Below are 23,150 nucleotides of genomic sequence, written 5' to 3' on the forward strand. Positions count from 1 at the left end.
AACACTACAACTTCATTTGCAAGGAACTTAACATTGAGCAATGAGATTTAAGTTCATACAAAGAAAGCAAAAGACATCATTACTGTGGATATATGTATGCATGAACTTCTCAGCTTTGAATCAACATTAGCAATGATCAGTGGGGTTAATAACTATCAATTATATAAGTTCACAAAACACTTCTGTGATGCATAAACCACCAATAAATGCTCCACAGGAACAACTAGCCTGACGAGAGTACTGGCCCCCATAATCATTGAATTCAAAGTCACTATGGTAGTAAGTCTTCCCACAGGTGCAATTCCATTGCTGCTGGGTCGTATTTTGTGTATTTTCCTTTTGGAGCTGAACAAAGGGGGTCAAATCCCAGTTGTTGAGGCTCATCTTAATTGTGGTTATTTCTTCCCTCTGGTGCTGTCCGGTTCTGCTGAAGAAGGACAGCGAGGAAGCAACAAAGTTCCAAAACACTTCCACCGTTTCAAGTTCTGGTACTTCCTCATCTCCATTTTCATCCAGATATGTGAGTGACTCCGAGGAAACCCTGCGCTGCTTCTCTTTATTGTCAGTTTTCTGCTTGCCAACACCTTGTGGATTGGTTGATGCATCACAACAATCATCATACTCTGTTGTGAGAGAGCTGAGTTTGTTACCTTTGAAGGACAGGCCGTAGACGTGTCTGTCCTCCAAGTTCTTTGCAGACTGTTTGTCACACAATCCAATGGTCCAGTCAGAGTCTGCGGAAAGTCTGACAATCCACCTCTGGAAGTTCGGAACTGATGTGGTACTACTGATGAGAAGAGTGGCAGAACACTGACCCATCCAACTATTGTAGAAAACCATCCTCTTGTCTTGGGACAGTGATATGCTGGGGCCCAAAGCCTGTGGGTCAAAGATCAGGTCTGGACTAGTTGCAACAAGCTCTTGGTGGTTCTCTGGGTCAACCAGGGTCAACAGAGATCCCCAGAAGTGGCCTGCTTGCACCACCATCTTTTCACCCTTCTCTCTTATCTCCTGAACCAGTTTGTCACGATCACTGCCAGGCTCCAACCCTTTCCTCAGGTCCACAGCCTTGGCCTTCTCCACATCCTGATGCACCTGAGAATACATCTGCAGGAATCTGAAGGTGTCCTTCTCGTTCTGTGCTGCTTGCATGCTGGTCTTACTGGTTTTGATAGACACCATACGAGCAGAGACTGAACTCTGGACGCTGGTCAGGGCAATGTCACGCAGGTTCGTCACACCTTCAATGAGACGCACACTAGAGCGACCCAGCCTCTCTCTTTCACTCTTCTCCCACTTTTCCAGACTCACATTGTCATCATCAGTTTTCACCAGTAAGGCCTGCTGCTCAGTGTTGAGCTTTTCCATGAGCTCTTTGTGAGCTGTGGAGAAGGTCTTCATATTGTGTAGGCGGTGCTGGTCTTCAATGGCGCAGGAAACACACACACAGGTCATGTCATCCAGGCAGTAGTACTCCAGGAGTTTGCCATGTTGGGGGCATTTAGTGTTGCCACACAATTCCATGGGTTCAGTCAGAGGATGAGTTTGCAGTAACACAGGAGTGGTCAGGTGGGCCTGGAGGTGCTGGACGCACATGGAGATCTCACATTTCATGCAGGTCTTCCGGGCTGGTTTCCTGTCCTCTCCTGTACACATGTCGCAGAGGATAACTTGCAGCTCCTTTTTTATCTCGTCAGACATGTTTTCAATAGCAGGAAGTCCTGATTTGATCTTTCGTGAATGTTATTAAGAGTTGAACAAAGGATCTTTCGTGTTGGTCTTTGGTCGACTTGGCAAAAAACTGAAAGTTAAGTCTTATTTTGCTAAGTTTAGTTGTTCTGGTCTCTCAGTCTCTCGTCTGAATGCCTTGCCACAGCAGGACTGAACAGCAGTTTAGTTGTCTGTTAACATTCAGGGGGTGGAGTCAAAAAGATCTGACTGCAGACGTTTTGTTTGGTTGAGTGTTAAGTTTCATTCCACAGGTTATAAAAGCAACACCTGTGGAGTTCCAGGATCCTCTTTGGTTGACTCTGTTTGTCTGTGGTTTATATGCTGTGCCATAGCAGCACTGTATATCAGTTTCAATTACTGCTAAACAAAACCAAGTCGGACAGACTGGGCTGCAGCCTTTTTCTTTGGTTGTCAGTTAGGTTTCATTTCTCAAAAAAGAAATGAGCAACACCTATGAGAGTTGGAATTTATTAACTTGCCAACACATGTTTGTGTTGCTCTTGGAGTGTAAAAGACAGTACAACTTGTTGTAATAGACTGCAAGCAAACTACGGATTCAAATACTTTTCAGCTCATGATAGTCTATCACAGAATTTTAAATTAATTCATCATATTCATTTACATGTTCTTGAGTTATATTCAATCACATTTGCCTCTTCAGATTTCCTCCACTTATCTTGAAATATCTTTAACCTTCCTTGCATGTGTTATAAATATTAACACGATCTTTGCCATGACAGCATTATATATCAATTTTACAGCAACTTGGCACTAATCAGTGACATTTAATTTTCCCCAGTTAATACAAAGAAACAAATTCTGGGTGTGACTCATAGGCATTGAAATTAAAATGTTTAACAATGTGTCAGCGGGTACATGGTGATGTGGGCTACAGACAACAACATGGCTGATGACTACAGAAGTTCACAGATCACCTTTGTGATGCGCAAGGCACCAATAACTTTTCCACAAGAACAGGTGGCTCGAGAAGACTTTTGGTAAGAGCACCCTCCATGACTGTATGCATTACTGGTCTCATAGTAAACCTTCCCACATGAGCATTTCCATTGATCCTGGCTCTGTTGGTAAACTGAACGTCCAAATAAGGATCCACCTGAGTTATATGAGCTCGTCTCTGTTCCTTCCTCTTCCAAGCAAACAAAAGGGGTTGGGTTCCAGTTATTGGAGCTGATTGTTATTGTGACTATTTTTCTTCTCTGGTGCTGGCCAGTCACACTGAAGAACGATAATGAGTCAGGAAGGCTCCATACCACTTCCACTTTCTGTGGTTGTGCCACATTTTCACCTGGATGGTTGATCACCTGAGACCTAACACTCCTCCTTTTCTCTCGTCCAGGCTGATTAGCCATCTGCCCAAAACCAAATACAGTTTGAGCTACAGGAACCTCTTGATACTCTGTTGTGACAGAGCTGAGCTGGTTACCCTTGCAGCAAAGACCATAGACATCTCCCTCTATCAACCCCTTCACATAGTTTTTGTCACATAAACCAATGGTCCAGTCACAGTCGCTGGAGAGGCTGATCATCCATTTATGGAAGTCAGGAACAGACTGTGAAGGGTCAGAGCTCTGAATGTAAAACGTGTGAGCAGAACTTTTCCCCAGCCAACTATTGTAGACCTTCCTGTTGTCATCGGACAGTGACATCTTGGGGTCCAAAGTCTGTGGGTCAAAGATCAGGTTTGGATTAGTAGCAACAAGCTCCTGGTTGTTCTCTTGGTCAACCAGGGTCAACAGGGAACCCCAGAAGTGGCCTGCTTGCTCCACCATCTTTTCACCCTTCTCTCTTATCTCCTGAACCAGTTTGTCACGATCACTGCCAGGCTCCAACCCTTTTCTCAGATCCACAGCCTTGGCCTTCTCCACATCCTGATGCACCTGAGAATACATCTGCAGGAATCTGAAGGTGTCCTTCTCGTTCTGTGCTGCTTGCATGCTGCTCCTGCTGGTTTTGATGGACACCATACGAGCAGAGACTGAACTCTGGACACTGTTCAGGGCAATGTCACGCAGGTTCGTCACAGCTTCAATGAGACGCACACTAGAGGGACCCAGCTTCTCTCTTTCACTCTTCTCCCACTTTTCCAGACTCACATTGTCATCATCAGTTTTCACCAGTAAGGCCTGCTGCTCAGTGTTGAGCTTTTCCATGAGCTCTTTGTGAGCTGTGGAGAAGGTCTTCATATTGTGAAGGCGGTGCTGGTCTTCAATGGCGCAGCAAACACACACACAGATCATGTCATCCAGGCAGTAGTACTCCAGGAGTTTGCCATGTTGGGGGCATTTAGTGTTGCCACACAATTCCATGGGTTCAGACAGAGGATGAGTTTGCAGTAACACAGGAGTGGTCAGGTGGGCTTGGAGGTGCTGGACGCACATGGAGATCTCACATTTCATGCAGGTCTTCCGGGCTGGTTTCCTGTCATCTTCTGTACACATGTCGCAGAGGATAAGTTGCAGCTTCTTTTTTTTCTTGTCAGACATGTTTTCAATAGCAGGAAGTCCTGATTTGCTCTTTCAGGAATGTTATTAAGAGTTGAAAAAGGATATTTCGTCTTGGTCTTCGGTTGACTTGGCAAAAAACTGAAAGTTAAAACTTATTTTGCTAAGTTTAGTTGTTATGGTCTCTCAGTCTCTAGTCTGTATGTCTCGCCACGGCAGCACTGGACAACAGTTTAGTTGTCTGCTAACATTCAGGGGGTGGAGTCAAAATGATCTGACTGCAGCCCTTTTGGTTGGTTAAATGTTAAGTTTTATTTCACAGGTTATAAAAGCAACACCCGTGGGAGTGGACATTAATGTATCACTTGCGAACATACCCTAAAGAAGGCTAGAAAATTAGGAATTAATTGCGCTTGTCTTTCTGTAAAAAAAAAAAAACTCCTTGTAAACAGAAGATTGATTCATAATAAAGTATTATGAAATGGCCTTGAAATTCATATTTGGTCACTGGTGACTCAGAGTCTAAAGCAATAGCTTTTAGCTGTACTCAGAAGTACCATTTGTTGAGTAATAAATTGTCCACAGTGTACACATAAACTACTCTTTTGTAGCTATACAACTGTGTTACTTATTGTGCTACTCCTCATAAAAAGTCAAATAAGATTAATAATTTACCTCAGATAAAGTCTTCACTCAGTTGTAAGTCTGAAAGGTACACCGAGCTAAAACTAATGTGATACCTTCATGAAAGTTATAATGTTTGGCTTTTGTGGAAACTTTAAACTTTATAGACTTTGTGGAGCTGTTGAATTGTATGATCATAAAGGTGGAACAGCATCTCTCAAAACACAACGAAAATTAAATATCACCTTAATGACAGTTGCATTTATTGCAGGGCTGTTGGACTGGCAACTGTTATAAACTGGTAACTGCTATAAACTGGCAAATGAGGGTAAATCTTATTAAATAATGCACATTTTCATCATCTTGTATGGCTTGAAATTGTATTTATGATATAAAATCTTCCTGTATAATCAGATACAGCAGATGTGGACATCCCACTTCATAGATAAACCAGGGATGATTTACTTGATGAGAATAAATTGCAGTGGTGAAGATGTGACCATTTACTTTACTTTGACCAAACAAACTCTAGCTCCAGCAGTATTGGGTTTCACTTCACATATTGTTGTTACTCCAATTCCAGCTGTTCTTACATGAGCTGTGTTTTTTTTTTTGTTTTTTTTTTCACATTTGTGTGAAAAGGGTAAAATGCTTAATTAAAAAACACAGTTTGTAATTTTACTTTTTCCACTTTTTGTTTAAGCCAGTAAATAACAACATTGCACAACTTAAAATTCAACTGTATTTATTACTAATTTGAGCAATTACAGTGTATGTTCAATACGAATTGAAGAAGTTCCTCCATGCCATTCTGACTTTATAAATCTTTGAACAGAAAGATAACTGAACCATGCAAGTGTAATGATACATTTACCACCAGTAGATGGAGACAACACCTTAAACTCTCAAGCGGAAATAAGTAGAAATGTTAGTTACACTAAATGATCTTGTTGCGTATGGTAGAGGTAAATCCCGGAAAAAAAAAAAATAGAATTAATACAATGAAAAGACATTCAGAACACAACAAATAACAACTTTTGCCAGTATTAATAATTGCAAAACCAACACTACAACTTCATTTGCAAGGAACTTAACATTAATCAATGAGATTTAAAATCATCCAAAGAAAGCAAAAGACATCATTACTGTGGATATTTGTATGCATGAACTTCTCAGCTTTGAATCATCATTAGCAATGATCAGTGGGGTTAAATGCAACCAATTATATAAGTTCACAAAACACTTCTGTGATGCATAAACCACCAATAAATGCTCCACAGGAACAATTAGCCTGGTGAGAGTACTGGCCCCTATTAGCCCTGTATCCATACTCGTTCTTGTAGTAAGTTATCCCACAGGTGCAATTCCATTGCTGCTGGGTCGTATTTTGTGTATTTTCCTTTTGGAGCTGAACAAAGGGGGTCAAATCCCAGTTGTTGAGGCTCATCTTAATTGTGGTTATTTCTTCCCTCTGGTGCTGTCCGGTTCTGCTGAAGAAGGACAGCGAGGAAGCAACAAAGTTCCAAAACACTTCCACCGTTTCAAGTTCTGGTACTCCCTCATCTCCATTTTCATCCAGATATGTGAGTGACTCCGAGGAAACCCTGCGCTGCTTCTCTTTGTTGTCAGTTTTCTTCTTGCCAACACCTTGTGGATTGGTTGATGCATCACAACAATCATCATACTCTGTTGTGAGAGAGCTGAGTTTGTTACCTTTGAAGGACAGGCCGTAGACGTGTCCGTCCTCCAAGTTCTTTGCAGACTTTTTGTCACACAATCCAATGGTCCAGTCAGAGTCTGCGGAAAGACTGACAATCCATCTCTGGAAGTTCGGAACTGACTTGGTACTACTGATGAGAAGAGTGGCAGAACACTGACCCATCCAACTATTGTAGAAAACCATCCTCTTGTCTTGGGACAGTGATATGCCGGGGCCCAAAGCCTGTGGGTCAAAGATCAGGTCTGGACTAGTTGCAACAAGCTCCTGGTGGTTCTCTGGGTCAACCAGGGTCAACAGGGAACCCCAGAAGTGGCCTGCTTGCTCCACCATCTTTTCACCCTTCTCTCTTATCTCCCGAACCAGTTTGTCACGATCACTGCCAGGCTCCAACCCTTTTCTCAGATCCACAGCCTTGGCCTTCTCCACATCCTGATGCACCTGAGAATACATCTGCAGGAATCTGAAGGTGTCCTTCTCGTTCTGTGCTGCTTGCATGCTGCTCCTGCTGGTTTTGATAGACACCATACGAGCAGAGACTGAACTCTGGACGCTGGTCAGGGCAATGTCACGCAGGTTCGTCACACCTTCAATGAGACGCACACTAGAGGGACCCAGCTTCTCTCTTTCACTCTTCTCCCACTTTTCCAGACTCACATTGTCATCATCAGTTTTCACCAGTAAGGCCTGCTGCTCAGTGTTGAGCTTTTCCATGAGCTCTTTGTGAGCTGTGGAGAAGGTCTTCATATTGTGAAGGCGGTGCTGGTCTTCAATGGCGCAGGAAACACACACACAGGTCATGTCATCCAGGCAGTAGTACTCCAGGAGTTTGCCATGTTGGGGGCATTTAGTGTTGCCACACAATTCCATGGGTTCAGTCAGAGGATGAGTTTGCAGTAACACAGGAGTGGTCAGGTGGGCCTGGAGGTGCTGGACGCACATGGAGATCTCACATTTCATGCAGGTCTTCCGTGCTGGTTTCCTGTCATCTCCTGTACACATGTCGCAGAGGATAACTTGCAGCTTCTTTTTTATCTCGTCAGACATGTTTACAATAGCAGGAAGTCCTGATTTGCTCTTTCGTGAATATTATTAAGAGTTGAACAAAGGATATTTCGTGTTGGTCTTCGGTCGATTAGGCAAAAAATTTAAAGTTAAAACTTGTTTTGCTAAGTTTAGTTGTGCTGGTCTCTCAGTCACTCATCTGAGTGTGTCTCGCCACGTCAGCACTGGACCACAGTTTCCTTTTCTGTTAACATTCAGGGGGTGGAGTCAAAAATATCTCACTGCAGACGTTTTGTTTGGTTAAGTGTTAAGTTTAACTTCACAGGTTATAAAAGCAACACCCGTGGAGTTCCTCTTTGGTTGACTCTGTTTGTCTGTGTTTATATACTGTGTCATACCAGCACTGCACATCAGTTTCGATTACTGCTAAACAAAACCAAGTCGGACAGACTGGGCTGCAGCCTTTTTTTTTTAGATGTCAGTTAGGTTTCATTTCTCAAAAAAGAAATGAGCAACACCTATGAGAGTTGGAATTTATTAACTTGCCAACACATGTTTGTGTTGCTCTTGGTGTGTAAAATACATTACAACTTGCTGTAATAGACTGCAAGCAAACTACGGATTCAAATACTTTTCAGCTCATGATAGTCTATCACAGAATTTTAAATTAATTCATCATATTCATTTACATGTTCTTGAGTTATATTCAATCACATTTGCCTCTTCAGATTTCCTCCACTTATCTTGACATATCTTTAACCTTCCTTGCATGTGTTATAAATATTAACAAGGTCTTGTCCCTGACAGCATTATATATCAATTTTCCAGCAACTTGGCACTAATCAGTGACATTTAATTTTCCCCAAGTAATACAAAGAAACTAATTCTGGGTGTGACTCATAAGCATTGAAATTAAAATGTTTAACAATGTGTCAACGGGTACATGGTGATGTGGGCTACAGACAACAACATGGCTGACGACTACAGAAGTTCACAGAGCACCTTTGTGATGCGCAAGGCACCGATAACTTTTCCACAAGAACAGGTGGCTCGAGAAGACTTCGGATAAGAGCACCCTCCATGACTGTATGCATTACTGGTCTCATAGTAAACCTTCCCACATGAGCATTTCCACTTATCCTGGCTCTGTTGGTGAACTGAACTTCCAAATAAGGATCCACCTGAGTTACATGAGCTCTTCTCTGTTCCTTCCTCTTCCAAGCAAACAAAGGGAGTTGGCTTCCAGTTATTGGAGCTGATCGTTACTGTGACTATTTTTCTTCTCTGGTGCTGGCCAGTCACACTGAAGAACGATAATGAGTCAGGAAAGCTCCATACCACTTCCACTTTCTGTGGTTGTGCCACATTTTCACCTGGATGGTTGATCACCTGAGACTTAACACTCCTCTTTTTCTCTAGTCCAGGCTGATCAGCCATCTGCACCATGCCAACTACAGGCTGACCTACAAAAATGTCATGATACTCTGTTGTGAGAGTGCTGAGCTGGTTACCCTTGCAGCAAAGACCATAGACATCTCCCTCTTTCAACCCCTTCACATAGTTTTTGTCACATAAACCAATGGTCCAGTCACAGTCGCTGGAGAGGCTGATCATCCATTTACGGAAGTTAGGAACAGACTGTGAAAGGCCAGAGCTCTTAATGTAAAACGTGTGAGCAAAGCTATGCCCCAGCCAACTATGGTAGAAAACCTTCCTTTTGTCATCGGACAGTGACATCTTGGGGTCCAAAGCCTGTGAGTCAAAGATCAGGTTTGGATTAGTAGCAAAAAGCTCCTGGTGGTTTTCTGGGTCAACCAGGGTCAACAGAGATCCCCAGAAGTGGCCTGCTTGCTCCACCATCTTTTCACCCTTCTCTCTTATCTCCTGAACCAGTTTGTCACGATCACTGCCAGGCTCCAACCCTTTTCTCAGGTCCACAGCCTTGGCCTTCTCCACATCCTGATGCACCTGAGAATACATCTGCAGGAATCTGAAGGTGTCCTTCTCGTTCTGTGCTGCTTGCATGCTGGTCCTGCTGGTTTTGATAGACACCATACGAGCAGAGACTGAACTCTGGACACTGGTCAGGGCAATGTCACGCAGGTTCGTCACAGCTTCAATGAGACGCACACTAGAGCGACCCAGCTTCTCTCTTTCACTCTTCTCCCACTTTTCCAGACTCACATTGTCATCATCAGTTTTCACCAGTAAGGCCTGCTGCTCAGTGTTGAGCTTTTCCATGAGCTCTTTGTGAGCTGTGGAGAAGGTCTTCATATTGTGAAGGCGGTGCTGGTCTTCAATGGCGCAGGAAACACACACACAGGTCATGTCATCCAGGCAGTAGTACTCCAGGAGTTTGCCATGTTGGGGGCATTTAGTGTTGCCACATAAATCCATGGGTTCAGACAGAGGATAAGTTTGCAGTAACACAGGAGTGGTCAGGTGGGCCTGGAGGTGCTGGACGCACATGGAGATCTCACATTTCATGCAGGTCTTCCGGGCTGGTTTCCTGTCATCTTCTGTACACATGTCGCAGAGGATAACTTGCAGCTCCTTTTTTATCTCGTCAGACATGTTTACAATAGCAGGAAGTCCTGATTTGCTTTTTCGTGAATGTTATTAAGAGTTGAAAAAGGATATTTCGTCTTGGTCTTCGGTTGACTTGGCAAAAAACTGAAAGTTAAAACTTATTTTGCTAAGTTTAGTTGTTCTGGTCTCTCAGTGTCTCGTCTGAATGTCTCGCCACGGCAGCACTGAACAACAGTTTAGTTGTCTGCTAACATTCAGGGGGTGGAGTCAAAATGATCTGACTGCAGCCCTTTTGTTTGGTTAAATGTTAAGTTTTATTTCACAGTTTATAAAAGCAACACCCATGGGAGTGGACATTAATGTATGACTTGCAAACACACTCTAAAGAAGGCTAGAACAATAGGAATTAATTGCTCCTTGTAAACAGAAGATTGGTTCATAATAAAGCATTATGAAATGGCCTTGGAATTCATATTTGGTCACTGGTGACTCAGAGTCTAAAGCAATGGCTTTTAGCTGTACTCAGAAGTACCATTTGCTGGGTAATAAATTGTCCACAGTGTACACATAAACTAGTCTTTCATAGTTATACCACAGTGTCACTTATTCTCCTACTGCTCATAAAAAGCCTAAGTCAACAAAGATTAATAATTTACCTCAGGTAAAGTCTTCACTCAGTTGTAAGTCTGAAAGGTACACCGAGCTAAAACTAATGTGATACCTTCATGAAAGTTATAATGTTTGGCTTTTGTGGAAACTTTAAGCTTTATAGACTTTGTGGAGCTGTTGAATTGTATGATCATAAAGGTGGAACAGCATCTCTCAAAACACAATGAAAATTAAATATTACCTTAATGACAGTTGCATTTATTGCAGGGCTGTTGGACTGGCAACTGTTATAAACTGGCAACTGTTATAAACTGGCAAATGAGGGTAAATCTTGTTAAATAATGCACATTTTCATCATCTTGTATGGCTTTGAAATTGTATTTATGACATAAAATCTTCCTGTATAATCAGATACAGCAGATGTGGACATCCCACTTCATAGATAAACCAGGGGTGATTTACTTGATGAGAATAAACTGCAGTCATGAAGATGTGACCATTTACTTTACTTTGACCAAACAAACTCTAGCTCCAGCAGTATTGGGTTTCACTTCACATATTGTTGTTACTCCAATTCCAGCTGTTCTTACATGAGCTGTGTTTTTTTTGTTTTTGTTTTTTTTCACATTTGTGTGAAAAGGGTGAAATGCTTAATTAAAAAACACAGTTTGTAATTTTACTTTTTCCACTTTTTGTTTAAGCCAGTCAATAACAACATTCCACAACTTAAAATTAAAATTTATTTATTACTGATTTGAGCAATTACAATGTTTGTTCAATACAAATTGAAGAAGTTCCTCCATGCCATTCTGACTTTATAAATCTTTGAACAGAAAGATAACTGAACAATGCAAGTGTAATGACACATTTACCACCAGTAGATGGAGACAAACACCTTAAACTCTGAAGCAGAAATAAGTAGAAATGTTACAGTTACACTAAATGATCTTGTTGCGTATGGTAGAGGTAAATCCCAGCACAAAATAATTAGAATTAATACAATGAAAAGACATTCAGAACACAACAAATAACAACTTTTGCCAGTATTAATAATTGCAAAACCAACACTACAACTTAATTTGCAAGGAACTTAACATTAATCAATGAGATTTAAAATCATCCAAAGAAAGCAAAAGACATCATTACTGTGGATATTTGTATGTATGAACTTCTCAGCTTTGAATAATCATTAGCAATGATCAGTGGGGTAAAATGCAACCAATTATATAAGTTCACAAAACACTTCTGTGATGCATAAACCACCAATAAATGCTCCACAGGTACAATTAGCCTGTTGAGAGTACTGGCTCATATTATAATCGTATCTATTGTTGTTCTTGTAGTAAGTCTTCCCACAGGTGCAATTCCATTGCTGCTGGGCCGTATTCTGTGTATTTTCCTTTTGTAGCTGAACAAAGGGGGTCAAATCCCAGTTGTTGAGGCTCATCTTAATTGTGGTAATTTCTTCCCTCTGGTGCTGTCCGGTTCTGCTGAAGAAGGACAGCGAGGAAGCAACAAAGTTCCAAAACACTTCCACCGTTTCAAGTTCTGGTACTTCCTCATCTCCATTTTCATCCAGATATGTGAGTGACTCCGAGGAAACCCTGCGCTGCTTCCCTTTGTTGTCAGTTTTCTGCTTGCCAACACCTTGTGGATTGGTTGATGCATCACAACAATCATCATACTCTGTTGTGAGAGAGCTGAGTTTGTTACCTTTGAAGGACAGGCCGTAGACGTGTCCATCCTCCAAGTTCTTTGCAGACTTTTTGTCACACAATCCAATGGTCCAGTCAGAGTCTGCGGAGATACTGACCATCCACCTCTGGAAATTCGGAACTGACTTGGTACTACTGATGAGAAGAGTGGCAGAACACTGACCCATCCAACTATTGTAGAAAACCATCCTCTTGTCTTGGGACAGTGATATGCTGGGGCCCAAAGTCTGTGGGTCAAAGATCAGGTCTGGACTAGTTGCAACAAGCTCCTGGTGGTTCTCTGGGTCAACCAGGACCAACAGGGAACCCCAGAAGTGGCCTGCTTGCTCCACCATCTTTTCACCCTTCTCTCTTATCTCCTGAACCAGTTTGTCACGATCACTGCCAGGCTCCAACCCTTTTCTCAGGTCCACAGCCTTGGCCTTCTCCACATCCTGATGCACCTGAGAATACATCTGCAGGAATCTGAAGGTGTCCTTCTCGTTCTGTGCTGCTTGCATGCTGGTCTTGCTGGTTTTGATAGACACCATACGAGCAGAGACTGAACTCTGGACGCTGGTCAGGGCAATGTCACGCAGGTTCGTCACAGCTTCAATGAGACGCACACTAGAGGGACCCAACTTCTCTCTTTCACTCTTCTCCCACTTTTCCAGACTCACATTGTCATCATCAGTTTTCACCAGTAAGGCCTGCTGCTCAGTGTTGAGCTTTTCCATGAGCTCTTTGTGGGCTGTGGAGAAGGTCTTCATATTGTGAAGGCGGTGCTGGTCTTCAATGGCGCAGGAAACACACACACAGGTCATGTCATCCAGGCAGTAGTACTCCAGGAGTTTGCCATGTTGGGGGCATTTAGTGTTGCCACACAATTCCATGGGTTCAGTCAGAGGATGAGTTTGCAGTAACACAGGAGTGGTCAGGTGGGCCTGGAGGTGCTGGACGCACATGGAGATCTCACATTTCATGCAGGTCTTCCGGGCTGGTTTCCTGTCCTCTCCTGTACACATGTCGCAGAGGATAACTTGTAGCTCCTTTTTTATCTCGTCAGACATGTTTTCAATGGCAGGAAGTCCTGATTTGCTCTTTCGTGAATATTATTAAGAGTTGAACAAAGGATATTTCGTCTTGGTCTTCGGTCGATTAGGCAAAAAATTTAAAGTTAAAACTTGTTTTGCTAAGTTTAGTTGTGCTGGTCTCTCAGTCACTCATCTGAGTGTGTCTCGCCACGTCAGCACTGGGCCACAGTTTCCTTTTCTGTTAACATTCAGGGGGTGGAGTCAAAAAGATCTCACTGCAGACGTTTTGTTTGGTTAAGTGTTAAGTTTTACTTCACAGGTTATAAAAGCAACACCCGTGGACTTCCTCTTTGGTTGACTCTGTTTGTCTGTGGTTATATGCTGTGTCATACCAGCACTGCACATCAGTTTCGATTACTGCTAAACAAAACCAAGTCGGACAGACTGGGCTGCAGCCTTTTTTTTTTAGATGTCAGTTAGGTTTAATTTCTCAAAAAAGAAATGAGCAACACCTATGAGAGTTTGAATTTATTAACTTGCCAACACATGTTTGTGTTGCTCTTGGTGTGTAAAATACATTACAACTTGTTGTAATAGACTGCAAGCAAACTACGGATTCAAATACTTTTCAGCTCATGATAGTCTATCACAGAATTTTAAATTAATTCATCATTTTCATTTACATGTTCTTGAGTTATATTCAATCACATTTGCCTCTTCAGATTTCCTCCACTTATCTTGAAATATCTTTAACCTTCCTTAAATGTGTTATAAATATTAACAAGATCTTTGCCCTGACAGCATTATATATCAATTTTACAGCAACTTGGCACCATTCAGTGACATTTAATTTTCCCCAAGTAATACAAAGAAACAAATGCTGGATGTGACTCATAGGCATTGAAATTAAAATGTTTAACAATGTGTCAACAGGTACATGGTGATGTGGGCTACAGACAACAACATGGCTGATGACTACAGAAGTTCACAAAGCACCTTTGTGATGTGCAAGGCACCGATAACTTTTCCACAAGAACAGGTGGCTCGAGAAGACTGAGGGTAAGAGCACCCTCCATGACTGTATGCGTGACTGCTCTCAAAGTGAACCTTCCCACATGTGCATTTCCATTGATTCTGGCTCTGTTGCTGAACTGATGCTAAACCTCTAAATCCAACTGCACCTGAGTTATATGGGCTCTTCTCTGTTCCTTCCTCTTCCAAGCAAACAAAAGGGATTAGGTTCCAGGTATTGGAGCTGATCTTTATTGTGACTATTTTTCTTCTCTGGTGCTGGCCAGTCACACTGTAGAACGATAATGAGTCAGAAACTACCCATACTATTTCCACTTTTTGCGGTCGTGCAACATTTTCACTCGGATGGTTGATCACCTGAGACCTAACACTCCTCCTTTTCTCTAGTCCACGCTGATGAGCCATCTGTCCCCTGCAAAATACAAGCGGACCTACAGCGAATTCAGGATACGCTGTTGTGAGAGAGCTGAGCTGGTTACCTTTGCAGCAAAGACCATAGACATCTCCCTCTTTAAACCCCTTCACATACCTTTCGTCACGTAAACCAATGGTCCAGTCACAGTCGTTGGAGAGGCTGATCATCCATTTACGGAACTGAGGAACAGACTGTGAAGGGTCAGGGCTCCGAATGTAAAACATATGGGGAAAGCTTTTCCCCAGCCAACTATGGTAGAAAACCTTCCTGTTGTCATCGGACATTGATATGCTGGTGTCCAAAGTCTGTGGGTCAAAGATCAGGTCTGGACTAGTTGCAACAAGCTTCTGGTGGTTCTCTGGGTCAACCAGGGTCAACAGAGATCCCCAGAAGTGGCCTGCTTGCTCCATCATCTTTTCACCCTTCTCTCTTATCTCCTGAACCAGTTTGTCACGATCACTGCCAGGCTCCAACCCTTTTCTCAGGTCCACAGCCTTGGCCTTCTCCACATCCTGATGCACCTGAGAATACATCTGCAGGAATCTGAAGGTGTCCTTCTCGTTCTGTGCTGCTTGCATGCTGGTCTTGCTGGTTTTGATGGACACCATACGAGCAAAGATTGAACTCTGGACACTGGTCAGGGCAATGTCACGCAGGTTCTTCACAGCTTCAATGAGACGCACACTAGAGTGACCCAGCTTCTCTCTTTCACTCTTCTCCCACTTTTCCAGACTCACATTCTTCTCCTTAGTTTTCACCAGTAAGGCCTGCTGCTTAGTGTTGAGCTTTTCCATGAGCTCTGTGTGGGCTGTGGAGAAGGTCTTCATATTGTGAAGGCGGTGCTGGTCTTCAATGGCGCAGGAAACACACACACAGGTCATGTCATCCAGGCAGTAGTACTCCAGGAGTTTGCCATGTTGGGGGCATTTAGTGTTGCCACATAAATCCATGGGTTCAGTCAGAGGATGAGTTTTTAGGAACACAGGAGTGGTCAGGTGGGCCTGGAGGTGCTGGACGCACATGGAGATCTCACATTTCATGCAGGTCTTCAGGGCTGGTTTCCTGTCCTCCTCTGTACACAGGTCGCAGAGGATAACTTGCGGGTCCTTCTGTATTTTGTTAGACATGTTTTCAGAAGCAAGAAGATCCTGGAATTAATTACTCTTGTGTTTCTGTTTTCAGGTTGCCCTTGCAAATAAAAGATCTGTTCTGAATTGAGTACTCCTGCCTGTTGCTGGTCTCTCAGAGTCTCGTGTAACAGCATGAGCTGTACTGTCCAACTCTTTTATAGCAGTACAGGAGTATCATTTTTCTGCCCTACTACTCATAAAACGCCTTACTTATCAGTCAAAAAAGATTAATCATCGACAGTACGTGAAATCCACACCCTGTTTAATATGTACAACAGGCAAAAACTAATTCGGTCAATCTATCCCTACCTTCATTAAAGTCATGATGATATTATGTATATTTTGTGGATATTGTTTCAGAGTTTGTATTATTTAATGTGTTTCTGTAAACAATTTGTGCATTAATCAGACCACAGAGGGTAACTACAGCCTCAAAAAAGACCATAGACTTGAATCAACATGTCTTTAAAACACACTATCTTGCATGAAGGTGGGGTTTATTGTTAGGCTGTTAGAAGTCACAGCCAGGTGTACCCAATGAACTGTCACCTGAGGATAAATTGCATTAAATGATACACATTTTCGCCATTTTGTATTATTTTGGAGGTGTCACCCCATTTTATAAATGACCCCTGGTGGAATATGAGATAACAAGTGCATTGTCCACCATCTCTAGTTCAAGCAGTGTAACTTTATCTGGGCGCATTAGCAGAAAAGAAAAGACATTTTTGTGGCTTACAGGTAAGAACTCCAAACCATTCGTTACCTGAAGCGAGTGACGATGTCGGTGCCTTCTTAATACCACCATGAAAAGTGTGAATCGTTACAGGAGAAGAAAAAATAGCTAAATTAGCCGTGTTTTATAGCCACTCGGCGAGCTAACCTGCCTGCTCTGCGCGCGGTGTAGCTAGCTAGCGTTAGCGCGGATGCTAATGCTAATTAATCACCAATGTTGACATGATTCCTCGCGTTAATTTCATATTAACCATTTAGCTAGTTGATATGAAATTAACATGAGGTGGTTTATATTCAGATTATTCATCCCTCTTTCTATGTGCAGCAAGACAATGGAAAGGCATTTACCCCAACTGTTTATAAGTATTCATTTTAAAGCCTTATTTATTCTTCCACTGCATTTAAGACGCAAATGTACCAGGTATTTCCTCACTCACATCATATGCATTTGTGAGTTTCAGTCCTTCTGCTACTAAACAGATGTTTTACGAACCAAACTATGCATTATAGATGAGGTCCAAACAAGAAAAGCTATGGCCTAAGGTCATATTGGCTCTACCAATCAGATTGAAATGCTGAAACCACATTAATACACCTGCAAATACAACGAACAAAACTCTTTTATCGTGGTACAATAGTAGGGACATACATAGTACTTTTTCTAGAAGTTCAGTTGTGATGGTTTATAGATATTGCAACTAGATCACATCTGAGGACAATCTAGTGAAATCAGTGTCTGACAAATCAAGTACTTTATAAGATTGACATGACAATTATTCTCTGTACTGGTTTGCGATGTAGGCCAGAATCACCAAATACACTCAGAAATATGACTTTATAAACAAAGATTTATATTCTGACAGTATACTTCATGTTGTCTGTGACTATGAAAAAGATATGAGTGTCTTCAGGGTGATTACCATTCATTTTTTGTGGGTTTTTCTTAAATTGAAAACATGTCTTTTGGGTATCTTTACAGGAGTCATTTCCAGAGATGAGGCAGATGAAGCAGAGAGCTGATGAAGGACTCCTCAGACAAAAGACACCTGACGCTCGTGGAGGGGCAGAAATGAACGCAATGAACCAGATCAGTGCTCTGGTCCTCCCCCTGGTCTCCGATAGTAAGAGGCTTATGTGGGTCCAATCAAACCAGATCAACCTACAGCTGGATGGAGCAACAGAGCTGGAAAAGGCCTTCGACAGGTTTCCATACTTGAAAGAGGACCAGACAGCTGCACTGGCGCAACGCTGCTCCCTTCACCCCGACCAGGTGAGGGTGTGGTTCATTGTGCAGAGGCTCCGCTATGGCATCAGCTGGGACTATAAAGACATCCTCAACGTTCGAAGGAAGCTCAAGGCAAGTCGGGGAAAGGAAGAGCTGCAAAAGGGTAGAGGAGAGAATAATAAATTCAAAAGAGAGGTAAAAGAGAGAAAAATGAAGCAGGAGCAACCACTGAAGGAAAACAAGGACAGAAAAGTAGAACTAGAGGAAGACAAAAGTAACACACAGAAAAAGCGGAAAAGGGTGACAGTGAAAGACAAGATAGCAAAGAAGAGCAGGGTAGATGAGGGTGTTGTGGAAAGAGCAGGAGAATTAAACAGTGATGAAGTCAAGAAGACAGTTTTCACCAGAATGAAAAAGAAAGCAAAAATAAACAAAAGATTACTGTCCGATCAAGTGTGGCCTGACCACAAGAGCCTTGTGGTGCAAGATGAGACACTGGATGTGCTACCTTCACTCATACCCCTGACCCAAACTCAAGCCCAGACCCCAGATACTCCCAGTACCCCTGTGAGAAGCGGCTTTAAGGGGAAAGCAGAAATGGAGGCTAAGCTGGACGGAGAAACACATGCAGCATCAAAAAACCCCAACGTCACTGATGTTGGCAGGCCGAAGGTGCTTGTGAATCTGCCCAATAATCCTGTCGTTGCAGACGGTTCGGCTCGGGTCCACTTCCACACAAAGACGCGGAGTCAGTTGGAGACGATGAAGGGATTTTTCTCAAACTGCCAGTATCCAGACAATGGCGACTACGACCTACTGGCGACGCTTGTTGGCCTCCCCCGCAGCAGGTTGGTTCAGTGGTTCGCCGACATGCGCTATTACGTCAAAAAACTAAAGCCGAGCTGGCTGACTCAGGAGCAGCATCAACAGGCGCTGGCCAACATCAGGTACCGGCAGTACCTGAGCACACTGGCGAGGGCACTGAAGCTGGAAAGGAGCGGGGGCCGTGGCGAGCAGGAAAGTGTGCAGGTGCCTCCAGAGAAGAAATGAGGCGGCAAACTCTGCACCTTCAACACCACTGATGTGGATCAAATGTTAACGTTTGGAAAAAAATGCACCAGGAGACGGTTTTCGTGCATTGTTTGGGTTCAAGTTGTTTGTTACGTGGTTAATTCAACTTGAGAGACATTCTCATCTTTTGTATGCAATGTGTTGTTGCTACACTGTTTGTGTAAGTTAACATGTTTGTAAACGCATATGCACAGTTTTTTTTCAAATGATACTCATAGATGCCTGAGGAGTCACTATGTGCTGTGCAGATTTTTATTGTCATTCAAGGAAAACACTTGAATTGTTTGTTGTTCAAACACAACTCTTCTTAGTTACATTAAAACCTTCGTAAACTAAAAAATGATTGAAAGATTTTTTTCTCCGTACTGCAATATTTCATCTTTCAAATGAGAAAACTGTGTTTCATGTCAAATAACCACATGATTTATCACCTGAAATCTCACAGCCAATGGAAACACACAAGTTAATTCACATCAGATTATTAAAAATGTAGAACAACTCTAGGATATTACGTAGAATATATTGCACAAAAATAGATAAAACTACATTAATATCTGTGACACACATTTGTTTCTTTTTTCTGTTACATTCAGTTTACGACTTGAAGTAAAGTCAGAATAATTAAGCCTAGAAGAATATGGTATACATTTATACAATCACCTTGCATACCACTATCACTGTTCACATTTACAGACAGTATCTTACAGATGTTCATGCCAAAAAAAGTCTTCTTCCCCCCATTTTAAGGAAGTAAAACACAGAAGAATTATACAATACAATGGCTACCCAATGAGATACTAGTCACTCTTTGTTACGCCTAAAATGTGGGTCCGTCTTGGCTGCGTCAGTTCCAGTTGGCGTTGTACTCTGCCCTCTGTGGCTGCCAAAGCTCAGTGCCTTCGATAATGCGGCGGATCATGGAGGCGGAGGTGATAAGCAGGTGTCCAGCAGCTTGGAGGAGGGTGGAGGCTACACGCAGGGCTTCTCTGAAAAAACAGGACCGAGATAAAGTGTCATCACTTTGATAAGTACGTTTTTATCTCTGGCATTGTGCAGTTACTACAGACTTTGAAAAAGCATATTGCACTGTCATTTCTCATATATTTTGAGGGAGAAAAATAAAGTTAGATTAACAAAAAACACAGCCATGGAAAGTACATTTACTCGTAAAATTTCAGGGTACATTTCTTTTTTATGCAACTTTACACTTTTCAGAAGGAAATGCTGTTGTTTGACAGAAGTAATACTTTTCAAATTAGGATTTTACATAAAACAGATTAAGAAAGAGTAAAAAGAAAGAGTATTTAAGACACTATCTTTTCTATGTAGCTCCTCTGTTGTGTCTTTTTTTGTAATGACCTTCACCCCCTTCCCCTTCGCTTACCTGAGAACTTTCTTGGGCCCCAGACACTCGAAGTTAGCACTCACAGAGTAAAGGCCTTGAAACGTGGCCTTCACATTCAGGGAGCCAAACACATCCTTTGGGCTCATCCTGTAAAGGTCAAAGGTGACACGAGCGATGTCTTTCCCAGTCCGGGGCTTGCTGCGGTCTTGAGATTTGGGCACAAGTGAACCCTGGGAGATCAGAGACAACAGTCACATTAAATGAGCCTGTGCAGGGTATTTGGCTGTATCATGAATTACACTGATTTGGTCAAACATACTGGTTGTGGTCTCCATGTCTGTCCAGGCGTCAGGGCCATGAGCATGGTGTTGTCTGGCAGGGTCATGAAGAACTCGTCGGAGTCCACCTCTGTACCGTCCTCCTCACACACCAGAGACAGAGACAGTGCAGACAGGGACAGCAGCAAAGCCTGGCATACCTACAGCACAGATTCAAGTTGCTCTGGATTAATGTGAGAAAGCGAGAGAGATTAAATTTAAGACTCTTTCAGTACATTTAAACGCCTTTTTTCAGGGGAACTGGACTGCTTTTTAAGACTTTTCAAGACCTGCAGATACCCTGTTTTGTGATTTGTAGTGCTTAAATGGACCATGAATTCATGATGTTTGGTTTCCTTACATATGTTGATAAGGATAAAATATATCATGCTTGTTTATGCCATGTATATGCTCATTAAGTGTGCCAGTATCATGTGCTATGTTTATTAATATCTTATGCTGAACTTTCCCTGCGCTTAAGAAACACCTCACCACCTGTTTTTTAGGAAGTGTCTCACTCAAGACTCGAGTGTAAAACAGGAAGTGAGGAGGCGAGACGCTCTAACTGTAGTATCTGTGACAAGAGGAACGGTGATGTTGATGTCTATGTCAGAAGATGTTTTTGTCTGATAAGAGGATATAGACACTTGAACTTTAACTGCCCCCTGAAAGAGGAACAGCGCTCCCATGTAAGCTTGAACTTTAGCTGATCTCTGAAAGAGGAACAGCGCTCTGTGTAAAAGTTAACACCCATTTTGCTTAATAAAAAGAGAGGAGACGGAAGGGACGAGCAGAGCGTTTTGGGGATATGTAACTCTGCACGTCTCCTGCCGCTCTCCTTGCATGTAAGAAATCGAACGCCTTGTCTGACTCTCTTTGTGTGTGTTTCTAATAATGTTTCAGGTGATTAAACCTGACATATGTGACAACAAATTAGCTAGAATCCAGTTACATATAAAAATCAGCTTCTCAGAAACCAGAACAGGTCGGTTATAGAAATATAAAGCTGGTGGTCAGATGTCAACACCTACATATCACCCTTTAACTCCAAATAATGGGAACTTTAACACGCCATAAGTTATCAAGTTGTATGCTTTATTCTAAAGAAATTGCTAATGCTTCCCACTACCAATTCAAATTGGCCCCTTTTTTTATCATTAACTCTTATTTTTACATTTGTTCCTCTTCTTTTTTACTATGTTATAATACATTGTTTACTAAAGTTGTATACAGTGCAGGCATTTTTACCCCGATCATAACCATTTCTTGTATTTCTTTCTGTTATTTATGTTTTACAGTCACTCTCACCCTCTCTTTCAGCTCCTCCAGGGTCCCTGCTGTGATGCCCTTCCTGGTCTCCCTCTGGTGACAACACACTCTGAAGGGACGCTGTGGTGGAGACCACACTCGCTTGGTTACAGATCTGAGGAAAGACCAGAAAGCCATGACAATGTGACAGTGGGCCAGCATGCACCTTAGACATAATTGATTTTGTTATTTACACTTGTCTTTTTCAAAGACTTTACAAACATTCATTCTCCTTTTTTCACCTGTATGATCGTCTCTACATTGGATCAGATTCTCTCATTTTTTCCTACCTTACTGAAACTGTTTCCACATTACCCTATCCACAATGAAAGTTAACCCATAACACTTGAAAATCTCATAAATACTATATAGCTTACAATGACATGTTGTCACTGATCCAATTACTTAGTTAGAGCCTACATTGATTTGGGGCTCCAGCAGTGGCACAATGTTATTTGGGTTGGTGATCAAGCAGAAGGATCGTGAAGCAAATTAATATCAACGAGCCAAAACTAATTCTTCACTTACTTGATAAATGTAGATGTGGTATCCATGTTCGTCAGTCTCTTGTTGTCTCTTCTCACAGGCTTATTTTTTTGTAAAGCAGCTGGACTTTGCCCCGAACATGGTGATAAGTCAGATACTGAACAACACACGGCAAAGTTCATCTCGCCTGCCTGTGTGTGTGCGAGACATCCTGTCTTGATCTGACAAGCTGAATTATTATTACCCCTAGAACTTGACTGATAAAGGATATTTGAGGTTGATACCAATATTTATATTTGAGGGTTTAGAATATCCAATAGTCATATTTTTATATGAACATGTGACATGAATAAACAGTTTTTGATAAGGATTCCTTATATTTATATTGTCTTTTAGGAAGGTGGTAATGGATACTGTTTCTATTGCCTTCAGACATATCTATTCTGCACCACAATCTTTCGTTTCTTATCGGCTGACATAAACAATAATACTGATATTACTCTGATATTAACCTCAACAAGCTAACATCAGCTGATACATTGGCCCAGGCAATGTTTTTTTTCGGCATGGCTCTAACAGAGGGGTGCCCAAACTGTTTCCCTTGGCGGCCCGAAACTAGAAACTCAAAATATTCTGCTGATCCATTTTCTAGTATGGAGTATGGAGTATGATCTTAACTGT

At 42.2% G+C, this 23,150-nt stretch overlaps 8 protein-coding genes across 8 annotated transcripts; 1 reads left to right on the forward strand and 7 right to left on the reverse strand.

Moving 5' to 3' along the window:
- Nucleotides 1-159: 159 nt before the first annotated feature.
- On the reverse strand, nt 160-1,873 carry LOC141003309 (uncharacterized). The gene has a single exon (XM_073474635.1). The coding sequence runs from the start codon at nt 1,699-1,701 to the stop codon at nt 160-162; it is 1,542 nt and encodes a 513-aa protein (XP_073330736.1). The 5' UTR covers nt 1,702-1,873.
- Nucleotides 1,874-2,597: 724 nt separating this feature from the next.
- Nucleotides 2,598-4,235, reverse strand: LOC141003823 (uncharacterized). Its single transcript, XM_073475290.1, has one exon. The coding sequence runs from the start codon at nt 4,233-4,235 to the stop codon at nt 2,646-2,648; it is 1,590 nt and encodes a 529-aa protein (XP_073331391.1). The 3' UTR covers nt 2,598-2,645.
- A 1,310-nt stretch (nt 4,236-5,545) lies between these two features.
- On the reverse strand, nt 5,546-7,731 carry LOC141003753 (uncharacterized). The gene has a single exon (XM_073475196.1). The coding sequence runs from the start codon at nt 7,579-7,581 to the stop codon at nt 6,040-6,042; it is 1,542 nt and encodes a 513-aa protein (XP_073331297.1). The 5' UTR covers nt 7,582-7,731; the 3' UTR covers nt 5,546-6,039.
- Nucleotides 7,732-8,362: 631 nt separating this feature from the next.
- Nucleotides 8,363-10,123, reverse strand: LOC141003839 (uncharacterized). The gene has a single exon (XM_073475310.1). The coding sequence runs from the start codon at nt 10,111-10,113 to the stop codon at nt 8,521-8,523; it is 1,593 nt and encodes a 530-aa protein (XP_073331411.1). The 5' UTR covers nt 10,114-10,123; the 3' UTR covers nt 8,363-8,520.
- A 1,280-nt stretch (nt 10,124-11,403) lies between these two features.
- Nucleotides 11,404-13,589, reverse strand: LOC141003762 (uncharacterized). The gene has a single exon (XM_073475205.1). It carries the CDS (start codon nt 13,439-13,441, stop codon nt 11,900-11,902), a length of 1,542 nt encoding a protein of 513 aa, XP_073331306.1. The 5' UTR covers nt 13,442-13,589; the 3' UTR covers nt 11,404-11,899.
- A 791-nt stretch (nt 13,590-14,380) lies between these two features.
- On the reverse strand, nt 14,381-15,979 carry LOC141003311 (tripartite motif-containing protein 16-like). Its single transcript, XM_073474636.1, has one exon. The coding sequence runs from the start codon at nt 15,977-15,979 to the stop codon at nt 14,381-14,383; it is 1,599 nt and encodes a 532-aa protein (XP_073330737.1).
- Nucleotides 15,980-16,657: 678 nt separating this feature from the next.
- Nucleotides 16,658-19,229, forward strand: homezb (homeobox and leucine zipper encoding b). Its single transcript, XM_073475108.1, has 2 exons — nt 16,658-16,723; nt 17,697-19,229. The coding sequence occupies exon 2, from the start codon at nt 17,712-17,714 to the stop codon at nt 18,990-18,992; it is 1,281 nt and encodes a 426-aa protein (XP_073331209.1). The 5' UTR covers nt 16,658-16,723; nt 17,697-17,711; the 3' UTR covers nt 18,993-19,229.
- Nucleotides 19,230-19,243: 14 nt separating this feature from the next.
- On the reverse strand, nt 19,244-22,616 carry cideb (cell death inducing DFFA like effector b). The gene is made up of 5 exons (XM_073475109.1): nt 22,512-22,616; nt 21,984-22,098; nt 20,678-20,836; nt 20,398-20,588; nt 19,244-19,999 (listed from the first exon to the last, which is right to left on the reverse strand). The coding sequence occupies exons 1-5, from the start codon at nt 22,535-22,537 to the stop codon at nt 19,858-19,860; spliced, it is 633 nt and encodes a 210-aa protein (XP_073331210.1). The 5' UTR covers nt 22,538-22,616; the 3' UTR covers nt 19,244-19,857.
- Nucleotides 22,617-23,150: the final 534 nt, after the last annotated feature.

This window comes from Pagrus major, chromosome 10 (assembly GCF_040436345.1).
Source record: "Pagrus major chromosome 10, Pma_NU_1.0".
Classification (NCBI taxonomy): Eukaryota; Metazoa; Chordata; class Actinopteri; order Spariformes; family Sparidae; genus Pagrus; species Pagrus major.

Bases quoted from the DNA above. Each gene is read 5' to 3' on its own strand.
- LOC141003309 (XM_073474635.1), bottom strand. From the start codon at position 1,701: ATGTCTGACGAGATAAAAAAGGAGCTGCAAGTTATCCTCTGCGACATG.
- LOC141003311 (XM_073474636.1), bottom strand. From the start codon at position 15,979: ATGTCTAACAAAATACAGAAGGACCCGCAAGTTATCCTCTGCGACCTG.
- LOC141003823 (XM_073475290.1), bottom strand. From the start codon at position 4,235: ATGTCTGACAAGAAAAAAAAGAAGCTGCAACTTATCCTCTGCGACATG.
- LOC141003839 (XM_073475310.1), bottom strand. From the start codon at position 10,113: ATGTCTGACGAGATAAAAAAGGAGCTGCAAGTTATCCTCTGCGACATG.
- LOC141003753 (XM_073475196.1), bottom strand. From the start codon at position 7,581: ATGTCTGACGAGATAAAAAAGAAGCTGCAAGTTATCCTCTGCGACATG.
- cideb (XM_073475109.1), bottom strand. From the start codon at position 22,537: ATGGATACCACATCTACATTTATCAA. The intron at 20,837-21,983 runs GTGAGAGTGACT...TCTGTGCTGTAG, and splicing joins TGGAGGAGCTGAAAGAGAGG to GTATGCCAGGCTTTGCTGCT. The intron at 20,589-20,677 runs GTATGTTTGACC...CTGATCTCCCAG, and splicing joins AGACATGGAGACCACAACCA to GGTTCACTTGTGCCCAAATC.
- homezb (XM_073475108.1), top strand. From the start codon at position 17,712: ATGAGGCAGATGAAGCAGAGAGCTGATGAAGGACTCCTCAGACAAAAG.
- LOC141003762 (XM_073475205.1), bottom strand. From the start codon at position 13,441: ATGTCTGACGAGATAAAAAAGGAGCTACAAGTTATCCTCTGCGACATG.